The sequence below is a fragment of the Astatotilapia calliptera genome, chromosome 9 (assembly GCF_964374335.1).
Source record: "Astatotilapia calliptera chromosome 9, fAstCal68.1, whole genome shotgun sequence".
NCBI lineage: Eukaryota > Metazoa > Chordata > Actinopteri > Cichliformes > Cichlidae > Astatotilapia > Astatotilapia calliptera.
Window position 1 is genome coordinate 22,441,640 of NC_137430.1, and position 24,081 is coordinate 22,465,720.

General features: G+C 42.7%; 1 protein-coding gene across 1 annotated transcript; it reads left to right on the forward strand.

Moving 5' to 3' along the window:
- The first annotated feature begins 9,739 nt into the window (after window positions 1–9,739).
- Window positions 9,740–23,318, forward strand: LOC113027020 (uncharacterized). The gene is made up of 16 exons (XM_080305835.1): window positions 9,740–10,181; window positions 11,066–11,137; window positions 11,306–11,407; window positions 12,293–12,364; window positions 13,525–13,596; window positions 13,765–13,866; window positions 14,742–14,813; window positions 14,982–15,083; window positions 15,962–16,033; window positions 17,428–17,529; window positions 17,739–17,844; window positions 19,533–19,603; window positions 19,704–19,977; window positions 21,968–22,126; window positions 22,205–22,261; window positions 22,691–23,318. Exons 1-16 carry the CDS (start codon window positions 10,041–10,043, stop codon window positions 22,936–22,938), a joined length of 1,824 nt encoding a protein of 607 aa, XP_080161961.1. The 5' UTR covers window positions 9,740–10,040; the 3' UTR covers window positions 22,939–23,318.
- The last annotated feature ends 763 nt before the right edge of the window (window positions 23,319–24,081 follow it).

Here is a 24,081-nt window from a genome sequence, read left to right on the forward strand (position 1 = left end):
GGCAATGCACAGTGGCTAGTGGATCTGAGGGCAGACCACAGCGACCTCCCTGAACAGGGTCCAGTAACCATCACAGTGGCAGATATCCAAGAAAGGGTCTCCAGTATGAAGAGTTGGACAGCACCAGGGCCCGACATGGTTCACGCCTACTGGCTGAAGAAGCTGACTGCACTCCACGAGCGTCTGGCAGCACAAATGAACCAGCTGCTAGTTAACGAGAGACACCCGGAATGGCTAACTGAAGGCCGGACGGTCCTGATCCCCAAGGACCCCAAGAAGGGACCGGTCCCCTCCAACTACCGACCAATAACCTGCCTCAGTACTACATGGAAGCTCCTGTCAGGCATCATATCGGCTAAGATGAACAGGCACATGGGTCAATACATGAGCGGGACACAGAAAGGAATTGGCAAGAATACCAGAGGTGCAAAACACCAGCTACTGGTAGACAGAACAATCAGCCGAGACTGCAAGACCAGACTGACCAACCTGTGCACTGCCTGGATTGATTACAAGAAGGCCTATGACTCAATGCCCCACAGCTGGATACTGGAATGCCTAGAATTGTACAAGATCAATGGGACCCTAAGAGCCTTCATCAGGAACTCAATGGGGATGTGGCGTACAACACTAGAGGCCAACTCCAAGCCCATAGCACAAGTTACCATCAAGTGCGGGATCTACCAAGGAGATGCTCTGTCCCCACTGCTGTTCTGCATAGGCCTGAACCCCCTCAGTGAGATCATTAACAAGACTGGCTACGGATACCGACTACGGAACGGAGCAGTTGTCAGCCACCTCCTGTACATGGATGACATCAAGCTGTATGCCAAGAGTGAACGAGACATCGATTCACTGATCCACACTACCAGGCTATACAGCAATGACATTGGAATGTCGTTCGGACTGGAGAAGTGTAGTCGGATGGTAACAAAGAGAGGGAAGGTAGTCAGAACTGAGGGGATTGAACTACCAGAAGGCAACATTGCAGACATAGAGGACAGTTACAAGTACCTGGGGATCCCGCAGGCAAATGGGAACCATGAAGAGGCCGCTAGAAAGGCTGCAACCACCAAGTACCTGCAGAGGGTCAGGCAAGTCCTGAGGAGTCAGCTGAATGGTAAGAACAAGATCCGGGCCATCAACACATACGCCCTGCCCGTGATCAGGTACCCTGCTGGGGTAATAGGCTGGCCAAAGGAGGAGATAGAAGCCACTGACATAAAGACAAGAAAGCTCCTGACCATGCATGGAGGGTTTCACCCCAAGTCCAGCACCCTGAGGCTGTACGCTAAGCGGAAGGAAGGGGGCCGGGGACTGGTGAGTGTCAGCACCACAGTCCAGGATGAGACAAGGAACATCCAAGAATACATTGGGAAGATGGCCCCAACTGACCGAGTGCTCAGTGAATACCTCAGGCAGCAGAAACCCAAGAAAGAGGAGGGAGACGAGGAACCATCATGGAAGGACAGGCCCCTGCACGGTATGTACCACCGGCAGATAGAGGAGGTGGCTGATATCCAGAAATCCTACCAGTGGCTGGACAAAGCTGGACTGAAAGACAGCACAGAGGCACTAATCATGGCAGCACAAGAACAAGCTCTGAGTACAAGATCCATAGAGGCTGGGGTCTATCACACCAGGCAAGACCCCAGGTGCAGGCTGTGTAAAGATGCCCCAGAGACAATCCAGCACATAACAGCAGGGTGCAAGATGCTAGCAGGCAAGGCATACATGGAACGCCATAACCAAGTGGCCGGCATAGTGTACAGGAACATCTGTGCGGAGTATAACCTGGAAGTCCCGAGGTCAAAATGGGAGATGCCCCCAAGGGTGGTGGAGAATGACCGAGCTAAGATCCTGTGGGACTTCCAGATACAGACGGACAAAATGGTGGTGGCTAACCAACCGGACATAGTGGTGGTAGACAAACAGAAGAAGACGGCCGTAGTGATCGATGTAGCGGTTCCGAATGACAGCAATATCAGAAAGAAGGAACACGAGAAGCTGGAGAAATACCAAGGGCTCAGAGAAGAGCTCGAGAGGATGTGGAGGGTGAAGGTAACGGTGGTCCCCGTGGTAATCGGAGCACTAGGTGCGGTGACTCCCAAGCTAGGCGAGTGGCTCCAGCAGATCCCGGGAATAACATCGGAGATCTCTGTCCAGAAGAGCGCAGTCCTGGGAACAGCTAAGATACTGCGCAGGACCCTCAAGCTCCCAGGCCTCTGGTAGAGGACCCGAGCTTGAAGGATAAACCGCCCGCAGGGGCGTGCTGGGTGTTTTTTATATATATATATGTGTATGTATGTATGTATATATATATATATATATATATATATATATATATATATATATATATATATATATATATATATATATATATATATATATATGTATGTATGTATGTATGTATGTATGTATGTATGTATGTATGTATGTATGTATATATATGTGTGTGTGTGTGTGTGTGTGTGTGTGTGTGTGTGTGTGTGTGTGTGTGTGTGTGTGTGTGTGTGTACGTACGTACATACACACACACACACACACACACACACACACACACACACACACACACACACACACACACACACACACTGGGTGAATGTGCAGTAGTAGCAGCAGCAAGCAGGTGAATTCTGTACATTAATATGAATAGACATCTGACTATTTTACAGGATAGACAATATAAACATATTTAAAATTAAAGGAATTTAAAATGTACATTGTGCCTTGGTTTAGTGTCTGGAAGAGAGTCCTGTCTCAGTCAATTATAGATGATGTGAGAGGGCGGGTGTGTGTGTTTAGGGCCCGGATGGCTTGGGGATAGAAGCTCCTCTTGAGTCTCTCTGTCCTTGCCCGGAGGATGCGGAACCTTCTACCAGATTGCAGAAGTTGGAACAGTTTGTTGCCAGGATGGGACGGGTCCTTCAGTATCTGCGCTGCTCTAGTCCGGCATCTCCTGGTGTAGGTGTCCTGAAGCGGGGGGAGAGCAATCCTGCAGCAGCGTTCTGCTGTACGGATCACTCTCTGGAGAGCTTTTTGGTCCTTCACACAGCTGTTCCCAAACCACGATGTCATGTTCTGTGTGAGGATGCTCTCCACAGCGCCTGTATAGAAAATCCTGAGGATCTTTGGAGAGACCCTGAACTTCCTCAGTTGTCGTAGGTGATACAGGCGCTGCCTAGCTTTTTTGGTCTGGACCTGAATGTGGGCAGCCCATGTCAGGTCTGAGGAGATGTGGACACCAAGATACTTGAAGGACTGCACCCTCTCCACTGGAGCTCCATTGATGATAATGGGCTTGTGCTGCCCCTTTAAGGCAGGCATGATCATTTGGGTGTGTGTTTTTTGTACCAGCAGACTTGCCATAGTACCTCACCAGTGAAAAACAGTCCTTTAGACAAACTGTCGTCTGTTCCACTTTTTGTTCACTTTTTCTTGCCGAGTCTGAGAGAGCACATGCCTGTAAGTAGTTGCTATCTGTTTTGTAAGCTTTCCCGCGATAGTTTTGTGTAGCAGTTTAGAGGTTTGTGTGGAAAACTTTCTTTTGTGAGGAAAAACGGCCGCGATGCTAACACGTTAGCCCGTCTTTGGGATTTCCCATGTAATGTTAGCATTAAGCTAATCGCTAAATGCGTGAGCCTGATAACCAGTGAAAGGGTTTGGATAAGTTTGTGTTTATGTGTTATATACATTGTAGTGCATGGCTTAATGTTTGATGTTGTAAAGAGAATGCAATTACAGCAGAAATGTAATATTTTATTTTTGTTTCTGTACCAGTTTTACAGTGCTTCAACAGTAAACATCTAAAACGTATCTGCTGACTCCTGGATGTTTATTGTGGACCTGTTAGCTATCTGCCAAGCTAGAAACCAGCTTTACACCCTAGTGAGGGCAGAATAGGGCTTGTAGTCTCTGTGCTGACTCCTTCTGAAGTCCACCACGTTCAGCTGGAGGTGGTTGTCCTGGCACCATGATGCCAGATTCTTCACTTCATCCATGTAGGCCGCCTCATCGTTGTTGGAGATGGCACCCAACACCACTGTGTCATCAGCAAACTTCACAATGGTGTTGGAGCCATGGGTGGCCACACAGTCTGAAGTGTAGAGGGAGTAGAGCAGTGGCCAGAGGACACATCCCTGAGGTGCTCCTGTGTTGATGGTGATGCTGTTAGAGACACATCTACCCACCCTCACCACCTGAGTTCTGCCAGTGAGGAAGTCCAACACCCATGCACACAGACGGCTGTTAAGTCCCAGATCCCTGAGCTGTGTGAACAGTCTGCAGGGCACTATTGTGTTAAACGCTGAACTGTAATCAACAAACAGCATTCGCACATAGTTACCCTGTTTCTTGTCCACGTGGCTGAGAGTGGTGTGTAGGACGTGGGCGATGGCATCCTCTGTGGATCTGTTGGATCTGTAGGCGAACTGCAGCGGATCTGTGGTGTCTGGGATGGAGGAGGAGGAGATGATGTTCTTCAGCAGCCTCTCAAACACCTTCATTACTACCGAGGTCAGTGCAACTGGCCGGTAATCGTTCAGGGATGTGGGTTTGCTGTTCTTGGGCACAGGGATGATGGTGGATCTTTTGAAGCATGTGGGGACCACAGACTTCGCCAGGGACTCGTTGAAGATGTAAGTGAACACACCTGCTAGCTGGTCAGCACAGCAGACGGCCGGTGATGCCGTCAGGCCCCGCTGCTTTCCTTGTGTTCACTCTCCTCAATGCCGCTCGGACGTCATGCTCCACGATGCTGGTCACCGGTCTCTCGCTGATGACGTCACTGTCCTCGGTAGTCAGGCGGTAGATAGCATTAGTCCTTGTTTTGAAGCGAGCTCAGCACATCATGTAATTCGGACAAAGCCATACCTGTGTCCGCTTGGGGTGGGATGTAGACCACCGTGGCGATGACCCAGGTGAACTCACGGGGCAGATAGAAAGGGCGGCACTTAATGCTCAGGAACTCCAGCTGTGGCGAGCAGCCGCTGGAGAGAGTAGAAATGCTCCTGGCATCACACCACTTTCTGTTTACCATGAAACACACTCCTCCACCTTTGGTGAATGGGTTAAATGCAGAGAGTAATTTCCCTACAGGGGTTTAATAAAGTATACATTAGCTATTTCTTGTTTAAGTTTGCTAGCTGCGTCATCTTCTGTAGTTGTCTTGATTGTTGACAGCTGCTGACTTCTTCCCTCACTGCCTCAGTCTTCCTTTGTCCTTTCCCATGTTAGCTGTGTGTTTCCAAGCCATGCATTCCTGGGAAATTTTCTTTTCTCCTTGTGTATTCTTGTTAGAAAGCCCACTGTTTACATGTTGTTCACTTGGCTAAAGTGCTGTGGTTCGTTTATTGATAGTATTTCACCATAGAAATTGATGTGTCCTAGATCACTGAACTCATCATGTCAACCTGTGTTTTCTTGGTTTATTGCTGTGTGTGAATGCCAGAAGAAAACCACTTTGTGAATAAACACAGAGTGGAGCTGATCCAGAGAGTGAGCAACTTTGGGCCGATTCTGGATGAACTCCTGAAAGAAAAAGTTATCCTGCAGGAACGTTATGACAGAATCAGAGCTCTGCAGATCTCTCAGGAAAAGATGAGGGAACTCTACAACAAAAGATGTCTTCTACGAAATCCTTCAGACACACGAGAGACAACTTGTTAATGACCTCTGCTGAAAGACTTTTGTGGTGAAATCCGTTTAGTGTTCTAAAGTTAAAGTATTTACAAAAGGGAAATGCTTACATTATGACTCTGTGGGTGTCTGATATAAACATAAGACAAATATGACTTTTTAAAAATGCTTAAATATGAAAGCTGACAGATTTATAATGCTGGTTATTATTTGTACCTGGTGACATCACACAGCTGAATAAATCAACCAAACTTGGAATCTGTCTTTGGATTTTAGCCTTTGTGACTCTGCATTAAATGTATACTTTACGTTTTGATTGTTATATTATGATGTTTATGGAAGATGAAATGCTAAAAAAGAGAAACAATTACTGTCAGTCAAACAGCAGGAGAAAAGTCCAGCATTTTGGAAAATCCTGCGCCCATCACGGCGTTCCCCCGATTTTCCATCCATCATAATTACTCTGCCCAGTAGAAGCCACCCACAAAGAAATGTAGAGATTAGTTATATTAAGCAACATGTCTAGCATGCATACAAATGAATAGTTTTCTACATTTGTATTACTGCTCACAGAAAATAAATAATTCATGTAAACGTACTTATTCACAATTTATCAGTGGAAATGGATAAATCTCTTCATGTCACTGCTAGTAAAATAGGTCTCATGAGTACACTATTTCTATGTGTAAATTAATACAATATTTTAATTTTAATAAAATGTGTTTCATTATGAAACCTAATAATACAATTAGTGAAGTCTTTTGTATTAAACTAGTTCCACATGTCAAGTTCCTCATAAAAATGGAGGCCAGACGATTTGATATACTATTTTATGGTATGATTAAATCTATTAAAAACAGTTTCTCACTGGAACAACACAACAGTACTAGTTGACCCACCACCGAACGTGCCATGACTGGCAAGCCTCTACAACTATATTCAGTTCAATTTTATTTGGCACAAAATGTGTCATCTCAAAGCACTTTACGTAATAAGGCCAAAATTATGTTGTGGAGAGAAACTCAGTGATTCCCTGTTGAGCAGGAACTTGGTGAAAGTGAGGAGGAAAGTTCTTATTTAGAAAGCAGAAACCTCTGACTGATCCAGACTCTGGGGGAGGATGCCTGTCTGCTACAAACGATTGGGGTGAGACGAGGGCAGAGAGAGAGAGAAAAGATGACACAAAAGATGTGTGTGTGTGTGTGTGTGTGTGTGTGTGTGTGTGTGTGTGTGTGTGTGTGTGTGTGTGAGTGCGTCTATGTGGTATGGATTGACATTTGACCTGCGCTGTACCTGGGCTCCGGGGACATTTCGACTTTTTGCTGTGTATTCATGTGTCCCCCTAAAACATGACTTGTAAATGCATTTTTAAGTGTCTAAATAATAATTTTTTCTACTTCTTATGAGGTCATTATTTATCTTTTGACCTGTATTTGCTTAAACTGTAGTGTAAATTCATTTATTAAACTATAATTAAAAGATTTTCTGATTTTCTTAAAAGTCCACCTATACCCCTCACCTGATTTTTGTGTATTCCAGTGTATTGCACAGCGACGTTTCGAGTTAGAGTGGATGTGTGTAGGTACTGCAATTTAATACACATTTTCAATACACACGGCCGGAAGTCATTGTGATTGGTAGGCTATATATATAGGCGGTACCTACAGGAAACGGCGCCACAACTTTCGCGCGCGTGCCCTTTAACAAGTGTATGTCGACGGCAATACGAAGACGGATTAAAAACACAAAGGTAAGCCTTTTTTAATGTAAAATGCACCATGACTTTAATACTATATGAAATTATAGGTGCACAGGCCTATATTAAACTGGTTTAATTTATGCTTTATGGACTGTTAGTGAGTCTTTGAAGAAGTAAAACGGCCCCAGCGTTTGTCATTGAGTAAATAAAATAGGGCTGACGACTAACCGCGTCAACGCGATAAAGCGGGCTAACCCGTGTTAGGATTTACTCGGTGTTAAAGCATTATTGTGGCTTAAACGTGTTAATGCCGACATCGCGACTAACGCGATTAACAATTAAACCAGCGCAGTCTGAGTCAAAATCCCTGATGTCGCTGTTAGCTAATTTCGGGCAGTTTGTCCAATGTCTGTCATTCTGCTGACAGCCCTAAAATAAAAGCAAGGGTATAAGTGTATTTAGTCGTGTATTTATTTATATGCCTGAAGAAAAAACTTCTTACAGTTTTGATGCCTAAGCTTTCTCAGTACTTGTATCACTCTCTGCAGTCGCCATTACAGAAATGTCACATGTCGCCATTTTGAGTACTAGGCCTTTAACATTTTAAAAGAAGGCATAAATTAGCACTATGAATAAGTCAGCTGTGTTTATGCTGTAAACTACACTACTGCTAGTTCTGCTACTACTGATGATGATGACAATGATGACGATAATCGTAATACTTTATATGCTTTGGTAATACAGCCAATCGTACAGGAGAACATGCGAAGGAGACGCATTCCTCCACGGGAGGATGCAGTCTGTCATGTTTCTGCTGGAAGGGACAAACTGGGACTTGATATCCACTACATAAATGCCTTCAAAGGTAAGTTGGTCTTTAGTTTGGATTAGATTTGGAGTTTGTCACTTTGTCTTTTGTCACTCACTTGGTATGCCTCTGCAATTCAGGTCGGGGCATTTTCACGACTGTTCCATTCCAAAAAGGAGACTTTCTTTTGGAATACAGAGGTAAACTCATAACAAAAGAAGAATGTGAGCGGAGACACAGAGTTTATCATGACAGCCTGAAGGTGTTCATGTTTGAATTCAAGTTTGATGGAAAACTCTGGTGGTGCGTATTATATCAGTGTAGTTTGATTAAGATTAAATGACACATTGCTTTTGATTTATGAAAAAAAAAGCTTCCTAACTAACTAGTTAAGCTAATACTTTTTTGCCTAACCCCACAGTGTGGATGCATCTCAAGAAGATGGGTCATTAGGCAGACTTGTCAACGACAACCACATCAGTCCAAGTGCTAAGATGAAAATATTAAATATCAATGGAAAGCCCCATCTATGCTTATTTGCAAGCAGAGACATAAGTCCAGGCGAAGAAATAGACTATAATTATGGTGACTCGGATTGGCTCTGGAGATGCAAGGTATTTCTACAATTGTACTTTTTGGAACTGATAAATTGCATACCCTAAGCCATTTTTACATTTGTACCTACTCAAATTGGCTTAACGTGACTTAGGGCATCTAGTTTTTCACTGAAATTGAGTATCACCTACTGTGCCTGGGGTAACTATAGCAATGCAGCCGAGCATCCAGTGATATAAATGCCACAGCAAGCATGGACGTCAAGGTGACAAAATGCCTGCTGCTCAGTCTATACTTTAGTGTTCAATTCAGGGATCACGCTGTTAATTTTGGTCGCTATTTCAAACATTTCAGAGTTTCAAAAATGATGGCTTGGATTTTCACGAAGGAGGCGCACTCATAACTTATCGAGTGACACCATTGACCAGCCACCTGGTGGCATTCAGTCTATGTCAAATTTTCTGATCACTTTGGATCACTTGGAACCTTGGTGCAGTAGTTACTGAAAAACTACATGGTACTATAACCTACTGGAAAAACAGGGGTAGGTACTAATGGAAAACAGGCAATTGTGATGGCTGCCACATCAAAGCCCTCTAAAAGCACTAAAAAAATATCAGCAGGTATGCAGAAATAAAAAATGGCTTTCGGTTTCTAAATTTTAACAGTGATTGATGTTTAATGTGATTCTACACAGCAAAATCTCCAGTGTTAAATTAACACTGGAGAGTGTCTATAAGGGTCCACACCTCTGAGTGTTAAATACAACACTGTTGAGTGTTAAATTAACACTTTTGACAGTGTTATATGTTTAAAAGTAACCTAGTCAGTTTTGAAGATTAACAATGGCTAACACTGAGCAGTGCTGATTTTCTAACACTGGAAAATAACTCAAAATGTTAGAAATATTCCAGTGTTAGAAAATCAGCACTGCTCAGTGTTAGTCTTTGTTAATCTTCAAAACTGACTAGGTTACTTTTAAACATATAACACTGTCAAAAGTGTTAATTCAACACTCAACAGTGTTGTGTGGACCCATATAGACACTCTCTAGTGTTAATTTAACACTGGAGATTTTGCTGTGTAGCCTCTTTAGTTAGATTCATTTTAAATTTTGTCCCTTGAAGATAAATGGGCCCTAGTGACAGTTCGTTGCTGCTACAGGTGATTGTTTTACTCCTTTAGCAATGGCTTAAAAAATAAAGAAATCACACTGACTATTTGTCTCTTAATCATAGGGCCTTAAATTCTCTATACATGACAGTGAATATTTTAAAGACAATAGCTTGAAACTTATCTTTCTCATACAGTTTATTTAATGTTTCAAAAGCCTCTTCAAAAATGCACTGTATATTCATTCTCTATCTGTTACACACGAAGACTGAGACCAGCCAGATTCAGAAGACTGTGAGCTGCCTAAAGCCGCAACCAAACAGCTTTCCAAACAATGATCTGGACCTGAAACATCCAGAGCCTGAAAGGGTAAATATAATCCAATGTACCACTTAATGAACTAATAATTTAATCTATCATCATTCTTTATGGATGCTGTGTGTGTGTGTGTTTGGCAGTCACCTGGGTGTGATGTGATTTACATGGACCGTGGCTTGTAGGTCCTTTTCATTGTTTCAAAGTGCAAGTCTGGATAACATCTGAGTGTGTGTGTGTGTGTGTGTGTGTTAACCACCCAAATGTGACTTAGGAGGACCACACTGTTATTGGGGGACTCCGTCAAAGTTTGCTTCATGGTGACATCACTCTGGTTTTAGGAGGGGTCTTCTCGTATGTCTTGACAGTTTGACCTACAGCATGCAGAGCTGACTGCATGTGCTTTGTTTCTATGTTGAAATTTTTTGAAACTCAGGCTTGAACATTAAGATAGATAGTACTATACAACTTCTTAACTTGTTTTAGGCACTTTTTACTGCTGTAATGCATGGGCTCTCTCTGGCTGTGTACTCTGGCTTCTTCCCACAGTCCAAAGATGTAGCTTATGGGGTTAGGTTAACTGGTGATTCAAAACTGCCCTTTGGTGTGAATGCAAATGCTTGTCCTTCCATGTTAGACTGGCGATCTGTCCAGGTTGTACTGCCCTATGGTAGCTGGTATAGGCCCCAAAACTGCTACCCCACAATCCTGATAAGGATAAGTGGAAGAGGATGGATGATTGCAAAGGAATCAGTTGTTAATTATTGTAGCCAGTATTTTTTTCAGAAGAAAACATTTCTTGAGTGGAAAGCCCCCCCCCCCCCCCACACACACACACACACACACATGCAAATTAAAGACAGAAGCACAGGACTGCCCAGTACAGTTGCAAGAAGAGCACTTGGTCTAATCTTTGTGCCATCTTTTCTTTGTTGCAGGATCTTGATGAAGAAATGCCTCAGCAAGGCTCAGAAGCCATGCATTCTTCTTCAGTGCAAGATTTTGAAGAGGTAACATTGACCTAGGACAGATTTTAATGAATGTTTCTCATGCACGATGTGTACCTTACGCTATTTGCCGATAGTGAAATGGTCTATTCATCCTCTTGAGTGATGCATTTTTAGTAACTGTCAGATTACTGTTCTTTTGTCTTCATTCTCTATCTGTTACACACGAAGACTGAGACCAGCCAGATTCAGAAGACTGTGAGCTGCCTAAAGCCGCAACCAAACAGCTTTCCAAACAATGATCTGGACCTGAAACATCCAGAGCCTGAAAGGGTAAATATAATCCAGTGTACCACTTAATGAACTAATAATTTAATCTATCATCATTCTTTATGGATGCCGTGTGTGTGTGTGTTTGGCAGTCACCTGGGTGTGATGTGATTTACATGGACCGTGGCTTGTAGGTCCTTTTCATTGTTTCAAAGTGCAAGTCTGGATAACATCTGAGTGTGTGTGTGTGTGTGTGTGTGTGTGTGTGTTAACCACCCAAATGTGACTTAGGAGGACCACACTGTTATTGGGGGACTCCGTCAAAGTTTGCTTCATGGTGACATCACTCTGGTTTTAGGAGGGGTCTTCTCGTATGTCTTGACAGTTTGACCTACAGCATGCAGAGCTGACTGCATGTGCTTTGTTTCTATGTTGAAATTTTTTGAAACTCAGGCTTGAACATTAAGATAGATAGTACTATACAACTTCTTAACTTGTTTTAGGCACTTTTTACTGCTGTAATGCATGGGCTCTCTCTGGCTGTGTACTCTGGCTTCTTCCCACAGTCCAAAGATGTAGCTTATGGGGTTAGGTTAACTGGTGATTCAAAACTGCCCTTTGGTGTGAATGCAAATGCTTGTCCTTCCATGTTAGACTGGCGATCTGTCCAGGTTGTACTGCCCTATGGTAGCTGGTATAGGCCCCAAAACTGCTACCCCACAATCCTGATAAGGATAAGTGGAAGAGGATGGATGATTGCAAAGGAATCAGTTGTTAATTATTGTAGCCAGTATTTTTTTCAGAAGAAAACATTTCTTGAGTGGAAAGCCCCCCCCCCCCACACACACACACACACATGCAAATTAAAGACAGAAGCACAGGACTGCCCAGTACAGTTGCAAGAAGAGCACTTGGTCTAATCTTTGTGCCATCTTTTCTTTGTTGCAGGATCTTGATGAAGAAATGCCTCAGCAAGGCTCAGAAGCCATGCATTCTTCTTCAGTGCAAGATTTTGAAGAGGTAACATTGACCTAGGACAGATTTTAATGAATGTTTCTCATGCACGATGTGTACCTTACGCTATTTGCCGATAGTGAAATGGTCTATTCATCCTCTTGAGTGATGCATTTTTAGTAACTGTCAGATTACTGTTCTTTTGTCTTCATTCTCTATCTGTTACACACGAAGACTGAGACCAGCCAGATTCAGAAGACTGTGAGCTGCCTAAAGCCACAACCAAACAGCTTTCCAAACAATGATCTGGACCTGAAACATCCAGAGCCTGAAAGGGTAAATATAATCCAGTGTACCACTTAATGAACTAATAATTTAATCTATCATCATTCTTTATGGATGCTGTGTGTGTGTGTGTTTGGCAGTCACCTGGGTGTGATGTGATTTACATGGACCGTGGCTTGTAGGTCCTTTTCATTGTTTCAAAGTGCAAGTCTGGATAACATCTGAGTGTGTGTGTGTGTGTGTGTTAACCACCCAAATGTGACTTAGGAGGACCACACTGTTATTGGGGGACTCCGTCAAAGTTTGCTTCATGGTGACATCACTCTGGTTTTAGGAGGGGTCTTCTCGTATGTCTTGACAGTTTGACCTACAGCATGCAGAGCTGACTGCATGTGCTTTGTTTCTATGTTGAAATTTTTTGAAACTCAGGCTTGAACATTAAGATAGATAGTACTATACAACTTCTTAACTTGTTTTAGGCACTTTTTACTGCTGTAATGCATGGGCTCTCTCTGGCTGTGTACTCTGGCTTCTTCCCACAGTCCAATGATGTAGCTTATGGGGTTAGGTTAACTGGTGATTCAAAACTGCCCTTTGGTGTGAATGCAAATGCTTGTCCTTCCATGTTAGACTGGCGATCTGTCCAGGTTGTACTGCCCTATGGTAGCTGGTATAGGCCCCAAAACTGCTACCCCACAATCCTGATAAGGATAAGTGGAAGAGGATGGATGATTGCAAAGGAATCAGTTGTTAATTATTGTAGCCAGTATTTTTTTCAGAAGAAAACATTTCTTGAGTGGAAAGCGCCCCCCCCCCCCCCCCCCCCCACACACACACACACACACACACATGCAAATTAAAGACAGAAGCACAGGACTGCCCAGTACAGTTGCAAGAAGAGCACTTGGTCTAATCTTTGTGCCATCTTTTCTTTGTTGCAGGATCTTGATGAAGAAATGCCTCAGCAAGGCTCAGAAGCCATGCATTCTTCTTCAGTGCAAGATTTTGAAGAGGTAACATTGACCTAGGACAGATTTTAATGAATGTTTCTCATGCACGATGTGTACCTTACGCTATTTGCCGATAGTGAAATGGTCTATTCATCCTCTTGAGTGATGCATTTTTAGTAACTGTCAGATTACTGTTCTTTTGTCTTCATTCTCTATCTGTTACACACGAAGACTGAGACCAGCCAGATTCAGAAGACTGTGAGCTGCCTAAAGCCGCAACCAAACAGCTTTCCAAACAATGATCTGGACCTGAAACATCCAGAGCCTGAAAGGGTAAATATAATCCAGTGTACCACTTAATGAACTAATAATTTAATCTATCATCATTCTTTATGGATGCTGTGTGTGTTTGTGTTTGGCAGTCACCTGGGTGTGATGTGATTTACATGGACCGTGGCTTGTAGGTCCTTTTCATTGTTTCAAAGTGCAAGTCTGGATAACATCTGAGTGTGTGTGTGTGTGTGTGTTAACCACCCAAATGTGACTTAGGAGGACCACACTGTTATTGGGGGACTCCGTCAAAGTTTGCTTCATGGTGACATCACTCTGGTTTTAGGAGGGGTCTTCTCGTATGTCTTGACAGTTTGACCTACAGCATGCAGAGCTGACTGCATGTGCTTTGTTTCTATGTTGAAATTTTTTGAAACTCAGGCTTGAACATTAAGATAGATAGTACTATACAACTTCTTAACTTGTTTTAGGCACTTTTTACTGCTGTAATGCATGGGCTCTCTCTGGCTGTGTACTCTGGCTTCTTCCCACAGTCCAAAGATGTAGCTTATGGGGTTAGGTTAACTGGTGATTCAAAACTGCCCTTTGGTGTGAATGCAAATGCTTGTCCTTCCATGTTAGACTGGCGATCTGTCCAGGTTGTACTGCCCTATGGTAGCTGGTATAGGCCCCAAAACTGCTACCCCACAATCCTGATAAGGATAAGTGGAAGAGGATGGATGATTGCAAAGGAATCAGTTGTTAATTATTGTAGCCAGTATTTTTTTCAGAAGAAAACATTTCTTGAGTGGAAAGCCCCCCCCCCCCACACACACACACACACACATGCAAATTAAAGACAGAAGCACAGGACTGCCCAGTACAGTTGCAAGAAGAGCACTTGGTCTAATCTTTGTGCCATCTTTTCTTTGTTGCAGGATCTTGATGAAGAAATGCCTCAGCAAGGCTCAGAAGCCATGCATTCTTCTTCAGTGCAAGATTTTGAAGAGGTAACATTGACCTAGGACAGATTTTAATGAATGTTTCTCATGCACGATGTGTACCTTACGCTATTTGCCGATAGTGAAATGGTCTATTCATCCTCTTGAGTGATGCATTTTTAGTAACTGTCAGATTACTGTTCTTTTGTCTTCATTCTCTATCTGTTACACACGAAGACTGAGACCAGCCAGATTCAGAAGACTGTGAGCTGCCTAAAGCCGCAACCAAACAGCTTTCCAAACAATGATCTGGACCTGAAACATCCAGAGCCTGAAAGGGTAAATATAATCCAGTGTACCACTTAATGAACTAATAATTTAATCTATCATCATTCTTTATGGATGCTGTGTGTGTGTGTGTGTTTGGCAGTCACCTGGGTGTGATGTGATTTACATGGACCGTGGCTTGTAGGTCCTTTTCATTGTTTCAAAGTGCAAGTCTGGATAACATCTGAGTGTGTGTGTGTGTGTGTTAACCACCCAAATGTGACTTAGGAGGACTACACTGTTATTGGGGGACTCCGTCAAAGTTTGCTTCATGGTGACATCACTCTGGTTTTAGGAGGGGTCTTCTCGTATGTCTTGACAGTTTGACCTACAGCATGCAGAGCTGACTGCATGTGCTTTGTTTCTATGTTGAAATTTTTTGAAACTCAGGCTTGAACATTAAGATAGATAGTACTATACAACTTCTTAACTTGTTTTAGGCACTTTTTACTGCTGTAATGCATGGGCTCTCTCTGGCTGTGTACTCTGGCTTCTTCCCACAGTCCAAAGATGTAGCTTATGGGGTTAGGTTAACTGGTGATTCAAAACTGCCCTTTGGTGTGAATGCAAATGCTTGTCCTTCCATGTTAGACTGGTGATCTGTCCAGGTTGTACTGCCCTATGGTAGCTGGTATAGGCCCCAAAACTGCTACCCCACAATCCTGATAAGGATAAGTGGAAGAGGATGGATGATTGCAAAGGAATCAGTTGTTAATTATTGTAGCCAGTATTTTTTTCAGAAGAAAACATTTCTTGAGTGGAAAGCCCCCCCCCCCCCCCCCACACACACACACACACATGCAAATTAAAGACAGAAGCACAGGACTGCCCAGTACAGTTGCAAGAAGAGCACTTGGTCTAATCTTTGTGCCATCTTTTCTTTGTTGCAGGATCTTGATGAAGAAATGCCTCAGCAAGGCTCAGAAGCCATGCATTCTTCTTCAGTGCAAGATTTTGAAGAGGTAACATTGACCTAGGACAGATTTTAATGAATGTTTCTCATGCACGATGTGTACCTTACGCTATTTGCCGATAGTGAAATGGTCTATTCATCCTCTTGAGTGATGCATTTTTAGTAACTGTCAGATTACTGTTCTTTTGTCTTCATTCTCTATCTGTTACACACGAAGACTGAGACCAGCCAGATTCAGAAGACTGTGAGCTGCCTAAAGCCACAACCAAACAGCTTTCCAAACAATGATCTGGACCTGAAACATCCAGAGCCTGAAAGGGTAAATATAATCCAGTGTACCACTTAATGAACTAATAATTTAATCTATCATCATTCTTTATGGATGCTGTGTGTGTGTGTGTTTGGCAGTCACCTGGGTGTGATGTGATTTACATGGACCGTGGCTTGTAGGTCCTTTTCATTGTTTCAAAGTGCAAGTCTGGATAACATCTGAGTGTGTGTGTGTGTGTGTGTGTTAACCACCCAAATGTGACTTAGGAGGACCACACTGTTATTGGGGGACTCCGTCAAAGTTTGCTTCATGGTGACATCACTCTGGTTTTAGGAGGGGTCTTCTCGTATGTCTTGACAGTTTGACCTACAGCATGCAGAGCTGACTGCATGTGCTTTGTTTCTATGTTGAAATTTTTTGAAACTCAGGCTTGAACATTAAGATAGATAGTACTATACAACTTCTTAACTTGTTTTAGGCACTTTTTACTGCTGTAATGCATGGGCTCTCTCTGGCTGTGTACTCTGGCTTCTTCCCACAGTCCAAAGATGTAGCTTATGGGGTTAGGTTAACTGGTGATTCAAAACTGCCCTTTGGTGTGAATGCAAATGCTTGTCCTTCCATGTTAGACTGGCGATCTGTCCAGGTTGTACTGCCCTATGGTAGCTGGTATAGGCCCCAAAACTGCTACCCCACAATCCTGATAAGGATAAGTGGAAGAGGATGGATGATTGCAAAGGAATCAGTTGTTAATTATTGTAGCCAGTATTTTTTTCAGAAGAAAACATTTCTTGAGTGGAAAGCCCCCCCCCCCCCCCACACACACACACACACACACACATGCAAATTAAAGACAGAAGCACAGGACTGCCCAGTACAGTTGCAAGAAGAGCACTTGGTCTAATCTTTGTGCCATCTTTTCTTTGTTGCAGGATCTTGATGAAGAAATGCCTCAGCAAGGCTCAGAAGCCATGCATTCTTCTTCAGTGCAAGATTTTGAAGAGGTAACATTGACCTAGGACAGATTTTAATGAATGTTTCTCATGCACGATGTGTACCTTACGCTATTTGCCGATAGTGAAATGGTCTATTCATCCTCTTGAGTGATGCATTTTTAGTAACTGTCAGATTACTGTTCTTTTGTCTTCATTCTCTATCTGTTACACACGAAGACTGAGACCAGCCAGATTCAGAAGACTGTGAGCTGCCTAAAGCCGCAACCAAACAGCTTTCCAAACAATGATCTGGACCTGAAACATCCAGAGCCTGAAAGGGTAAATATAATCCAGTGTACCACTTAATGAACTAATAATTTAATCTATCATCATTCTTTATGGATGCTGTGTGTGTGTGTGTTTGGCAGTCACCTGGGTGTGATGTGATTTACATGGACGAAGTTTATTAGTTGATATCTGCAACTGAATTGAAAACACACCTTTCCAACTGTCCAAAACAAATAAATGTTGCAATATTTTGCTAACAGTGTCACAATCATCGTCTGGTGTGCACAACAATATCATCTTTGGACAAGTGCATTCAGTGTGTGGGACCGGTTTCCTCCCTCAAGTGGCTTGGCTTTAAGTGCAAAGGTGAGACATTTAGTGAATAGGTACAGTGTATAGTAAAAAGCATTAATAGAGTTCAACAAGTTAAGACGTGCTGAAATGAACACTGCTCCCTTTTTAATTAATGGGTGGTCACGTCTAATTAAAGAAATGCAGTATTACCTCATTGGTGCAGGACCTTGTAAAAATGGTATACTTGGGATTGTCCTCAATTCCCCATTCCATAACATAAACTGCTCAAAATAATAAAGGGAACACTTAAACAATGCGATGTTACTCCAAGTCAGTCACACTTCTGTGAAATCAAACTGTTCACTTAGGAAGTAACACTGACAACCAGTTTCACATGCTGTTTTGCAAATAGAGTAGACAACAAGTGGAAATTATAGTCAATTCACCATAATAAAGGACTGGTTCTGCAGGTGGTGACCACAGACCACTTCTCAGCACCTATGCTTTCTGGCTGATGTTATGGTCACTTTTGAATGCTGGCGGTGATTTCATTTTAGTGGTAGCATGAGACAGTCTACAACCCACACAAGGGGCTCAGGTAGTGCAGCTCATCTAGCGTAGCACATCAATGTGAGCTGTGGCAAGAAGGTTTGCTGTGTCTGTTAGTGTAGTGTCCAGAGCATGGAGGTGCTACCTGGATGTGGAGTAGGCCATAGGAGGGCAACAACCCAGCAGCAGGACCGCTACCTCCACCTTTGTGCAAGGAGGAACAAGAGGAGCCCTGCAAAATGACCTCAAACAGGCCACAAATGTGCATCTGTCTGCTCAAATGGTCAGAAACTGACTTCATGAGGGTGACTTGAGGGTCCAGCATCCACAGGTGGGGATTGAGCTTGCAGTCCAACACCATGCAGGATGTTTGGCATTTGCCAGAAAACACAAAGTTTGGCAACTTCAGCACGGGCACCCTATGCTCCTCACAGCTGAAAGGAGGTTCAAACTGAGCACGTGACAGTCTGGAGATGCCGTGGGGAATGTTCTGCTGCCTGCAACATCCTCCAGCATGATCATATTGGCAGTGGGTCAGTAATGGTGAGGGGTGGCATTTCTGTGCCTGCCAGAGAGCCTGACTGTCATTGGGTAACAAGATGAGGTCCTCGGACCCTTTGTGAGACCACATGCTGGTGCATTTGGCCCTGGGGTCCACCTAATGCGAGACGACACTGGGCCTCATGTGGCTGGAGTATGTCAGCAGTTCCTCCATGACAAAGGCATTGATGCTATGGACTGGCCCGCCTGTTCCCCAGACCTGAATCCAATTGAGCACATCTGGGACATCATGTCTCACTCCATCCACCACAAACTGTCCAGGGGTTGGCAGATGCTTTAGTCCAGGTCTTGGAGGAGATCCTTCAGGAGACCATCCGCCACCTCATCCCGAGCATGCCCAGGCATTGTAGGGAAGTCGTACAGGCATCTGGAGGCCACACACATTCAACTACACACTTTCATGCCACTCAACTACCTAAAGAACAAAGTATTTAATAAGAATAATTCCTTCATTCACATCTGGGATGTCCTTTTTTGGGGGGGGGAGGGGGATTAGCAGTGTATGTGTAGTCATTAAAGTATCCTTAATGTGAACAGTTTTGTTTTTTTTGTTTTTTCAGCATTTGACATTACTGCAATGCTTTGACAAAAAACTACTTCACTTAAATAGAACTGCAAAGCTAAATTAAGTCTATCAAAATGTGTTTCAGTTTGTTTAGGGGTCTGGCACAAATCTTGCCTTGCAAAATTGGCAAATCAGAATTGCCACCAGTCAACACAGGTGTGTATCCCATTCATATTTGGCTTGACTTTTTTTCAGTTTATTTTTTACCTGTCTAAAGTATTGATCAATTAAAAAAACTTTTGTTCTTACATTCCAGAAAGAAGAAATTTCTGAATATTCAGGGGAGGATGGATTGCCACATTCAGTTCTGGATCAAATATCAAGCGATGATGATGGCAACCACAGCATATCAGAAGAAGAATATGTGCCAGATTCAGAGTCATATGATGAAGATTCAGATGAAGACATCTCATTATTGCCAAGCACATCAAAAGGTCTGCTATGCCAAGATGACATCTCCAAAGCGCATGAACAATCAGATTCAACGAATTTAATCCACAACTTGACAAAGGACAAGCCACAAGATAAAAGTGAGCTTTGCGAAACTGAATCAGAAAAAATGACTTTAAGTAAAAGAAATTACTGCTATTTTTGTGGCAAACCACAAGCTAAAATTTCCCGCCACCTGAAAACGCACAAAACGGCTCCTGATGTTGTGCATGCATTTTCCCTGCCTAGAGACTCAAACGAGTGTAAAAGTCTGTTAGAGAAATTGAGAAATAAGGGAAATTTTAAGCATAATGCTGCAGTTTTGCATGGTGGAGTGGGACCACTGAAAGTGAAGAGAAGACCCAAGATTAAAGCAGTAGAGGGAAAGTTTGCTCATTGCTTTTATTGTCAAGGGATGTATGTTCGCAAGGATCTTTGGAGACATGTCCGCAGATGTCCTAACAAACCAAAAGATGACACGGATAAAGAACCTGGAAGAACCAAAGTACTCGGCCTGGCTTTAACTCTGGAGTCTCAGTGTTATCCGCAGGTGTCAAGTGGAGTCTGGAAGGTTCTTGCTGTTATGAAACAAGATGAGATTGCCTCAGCTGTGCGAAATGACTTTACTGTTATTCAGTTTGCCCAGTCCCTCTACAATAAACATGGACAAGACCCTACAAAGTATGATTATATACGACAGAAGCTTCGTGAAGCGGGACGTTTGTTGTTGTGTCTGCGCACAGAATTCTCAGTGCATAACATGGAAGAAGCTATTAAGCCTGCTAATTTCCAGAGAGTTGTGCAAGCAGTAAAGAAAGTTTCAGGTTTTGATGAAGAGACACTGTCATACAAAACTCCAAGCCTTGCGCTGAAACTGGGACATACACTGCATAAAATGTCTGACATTATCCATTGTCGTGCCCTCATGACAGAGGATGAAGCCCTAATCAAGTCCACTGATGCGTTCAAGAAGTTGTATGTCTCCAAATGGTCTGAGATGGTGTCTCACCGTGCCTTGAACACATTGAGTGAGGCAAAGTTTAACAAGCCATCAACATTGCCCTTTACAGAAGATGTTCGGATTCTCCATCACTACCTTCAAAAATCTGCAGAAAGTGCCTTTTGCAGCTTGGAGAACGAAGCCACAGCTCAGAATTATGCCCAACTTGCACAAGTTACACTCTCACAAATCATTGTGTTCAACCGAAGACGTTCTGGAGAGGTTTCAAAGATGCGCCTCAAAAGTTTTCTTGAAAGAGACAAAACAGCACTCCACACAGATGTTGCCATGGGGCTCTCAGAAATGGAACAGAGACTCTGTAACTATTTCTGTAGAATAGAAATAATGGGAAAAAGGGACAGAAATGTTCCAGTTCTGCTAACACCAAGCATGCTGGATGCTCTGTCACTACTTGTTAGTAGGAGGCCTGACTGTGGTATTTGTGCCACTAATATCTACCTCTTTGCAAGACCCCGATCAATGAGTCATTACAGAGGAATGGACTCCTTGCGTGTTCATGCACACCAGTGTGGAGCAAAGCAGCCTGAGTATCTAAGATCGACACAGCTCAGAAAACATGTTGCCACACTCTCACAAGTCCTTAATTTGAAAAACAACGAACTTGATCAGGTTGCAGATTTCCTGGGTCATGATATCCGCGTTCACCGCGAATTCTACAGATTACCAGTTCCCACAACACAGCTGGCCAAGATTTCCAAACTGCTTTTAACACTGGAAAAAGGACAACTTTCCCAGATCCAGGGGAAATCACTGGATGAGATCAAAATAGAAGGTTTGTATTGAAAGGAGCAAATATTAGGGCAGTAGTTGAATATTATGCTTTATCAACCGAATTAAAACCTAAAAGCACAGACCATTCTGTTAAATGTCCATGATTTAAGGTTCTTGAAGTCTATTGTTTCATCACTTTGCAACATTTGGCAAACTGCAGAGTGGTGGCCTTAAATAGTAAAACTATGTACTATAATTTCCAGTATTTGTTCTGTATTTTGTCATATCTCGTTGTTAATGTGAGGTTTTTGGGGGGTTTGTGTTTGGTTTTTTGGGGGGGTTTTCCCACAATTTCTCAGATGAAATTGCATTAAGTGATGCTGAAACAAAGGACAGTGAGAGTGAATCAGATGATGATGACACAGCACTCACAATGTTGGCGTGTGGCACCAGTGAGCCTGTACATGCAGTAGCTGATTCCACAAACACAGCGCAGCTCCAAGACACTGTAGATTGTGGTAAGTTACCACTAGCTTGGTTTCTGTGGATAAAATGTTTGTTACAAATATTAAAACTTAATCAAATTGTGTAATCAGCAGATGAAGGACCACTCACAATGCCTGCAGCAAGTGAGACTGCTGCTCCCTCTGAAGGTAAGGGGTGCAGTTGGTTCTCTAAGCTTATTATTGTTTCATCACTTTGCAACATATGGCAAACTGCAGAGTGGTGGCAAAAAGTCACTTGGATGAGTGACAAAATGTTTCTCCCACTGAAAACGCTACGTCCAGATTAACAGAATCAACGTTTTGGGATTTACTTACCTGGATGATTGAGCATGCATCAAGAGACTTTTATTCAACTTTTTATTCAGTCTTTTATTCACAGCGGAACACTAAATGTCTCATTTTAGAAATTTGATAAATTTTCAAAGAGAATTTTAGCTCGTTTTGATATTGATGGTAGCAACACATTTCAGAAGTTAGTACAGGGTAGCATCCATTCTTTTAACCACCAAATGTTTTTTGTTTTTTTTGTTTGGTTTTTTGTTTGTTTTAACTACTACTACTTTATATATCTTCCAGAGAAAAATGCTGCTCAATCCCACAATTCCCGAAGAGCTCCCAAAAACATGTGGTCCAAGGCTGAGGTTGCTGCAGTGATGAGGCATTTTAAAGACCACATAAACGAAGGGAAACTAGCCACCAAAAATGAATGCAGTCATTGCAAATTGGTAGAAGATCCGGTGTTGGCAGGAAGAACAGTTCAAAACATAAGAGATTTTGTAAGAAACAGAGGATTAACTGCAAAAAGGCAGAAAAAAATGAACTAAAATAACTGTTTAGAGAGCTGTGGTTTTACATCTTGGTCAGATTGCCAATTGTTGTTAACACTGATGTTCTGTTTAAAGAAAAAAAAGTTCTTGTTAAATACAGAAGTAGTTTGTATTTCATAATTTTTACATTTAATTTATTTAGGGTTTTTTTTGACGGGTTATATTTAAAATAAAAAATTATAAATGCATATTTTCTCCCCTTAATATTTACCTTTAAACTATTAAAATTCATTTTAAATGTTTTTAATTTTTCTGTTTTCTATATTTTTATATTTCTGTGGGAAGCGTGGGCATTTTTGTCCATAGATTTCTTTTTTTATTTATGGTTAAAATTAATGTTCAGATCCAAGAACACTAATAAAATGATGTTCCAGTAATCCTGTGTCCTGTCAGATGTGTATTCATGGTAATGATGAGCTATTTACATATTACATCATTGTCCCTTTAAAGACCCAATATTGTTTTTTTTGGACCTCATAAAACACATTGTTGTCAAGTGGACAATGTCTCCAGAAAACACAATAGAGTCTGGTTGGTGTGTATCAGTGTATCTAGACTTCTATAGGGAGTGTATGAGGTCTGAAGTGACCCAAATTTTTTTCAGATTTTTTCGAACACTTTAACCTCGCTCCCTTGGCTCTAAGTCCTTTCAAAAGGGTAGTCCACTTAAACCACCACCGGGCGGATTGACGTAGTATAGTCCCGCCATACCACATAGACCCGTATGTGTGTGTGTGTGTGTGTGTGTGTGTGTGTGTGTGTGTAAGGCCACCAACCTGAGATCAGAAACATACTGCCTCGGAGCCAGAGACACCTGCAGAGAGGTAGGGGAGTGAAATATCACACTTTAAGCATAACATAGAGGGTGTCTGCGAGCTGCATCTACAGAAGAGCCTGACAGCTGAAGGCTCTGCCTCCCAATGCACTTGTGGAAACTTTAGGAACAACAAGTACACCTGTTCCAGTTCCAGTTTTAGAAAAAGAACAGGTGGACTCAGCACACAGACTGTGTCACGAGTTATAAAGATTGTACAGCGTTACTGTCAGGTGAGAATTTAGAGGGAAGGGAAAATGACTGATTACTCTCCAGGTAAGAGCCCCTATGCCTGCAGATGGGGAGTCTGCAGGCAGGAAAGGCTT

Excerpts from the sequence above, each read along its gene's own strand:
- LOC113027020 (XM_080305835.1), top strand. The coding sequence starts at position 10,041 with ATGCACTGTATATTCATTCTCTATCTGTTACACACGAAGACTGAGACC. Across the intron at positions 11,408-12,292 it reads AACATCCAGAGCCTGAAAGG|GATCTTGATGAAGAAATGCC; the intron begins GTAAATATAATC and ends TCTTTGTTGCAG. Across the intron at positions 13,597-13,764 it reads CAGTGCAAGATTTTGAAGAG|ACTGAGACCAGCCAGATTCA; the intron begins GTAACATTGACC and ends TTACACACGAAG.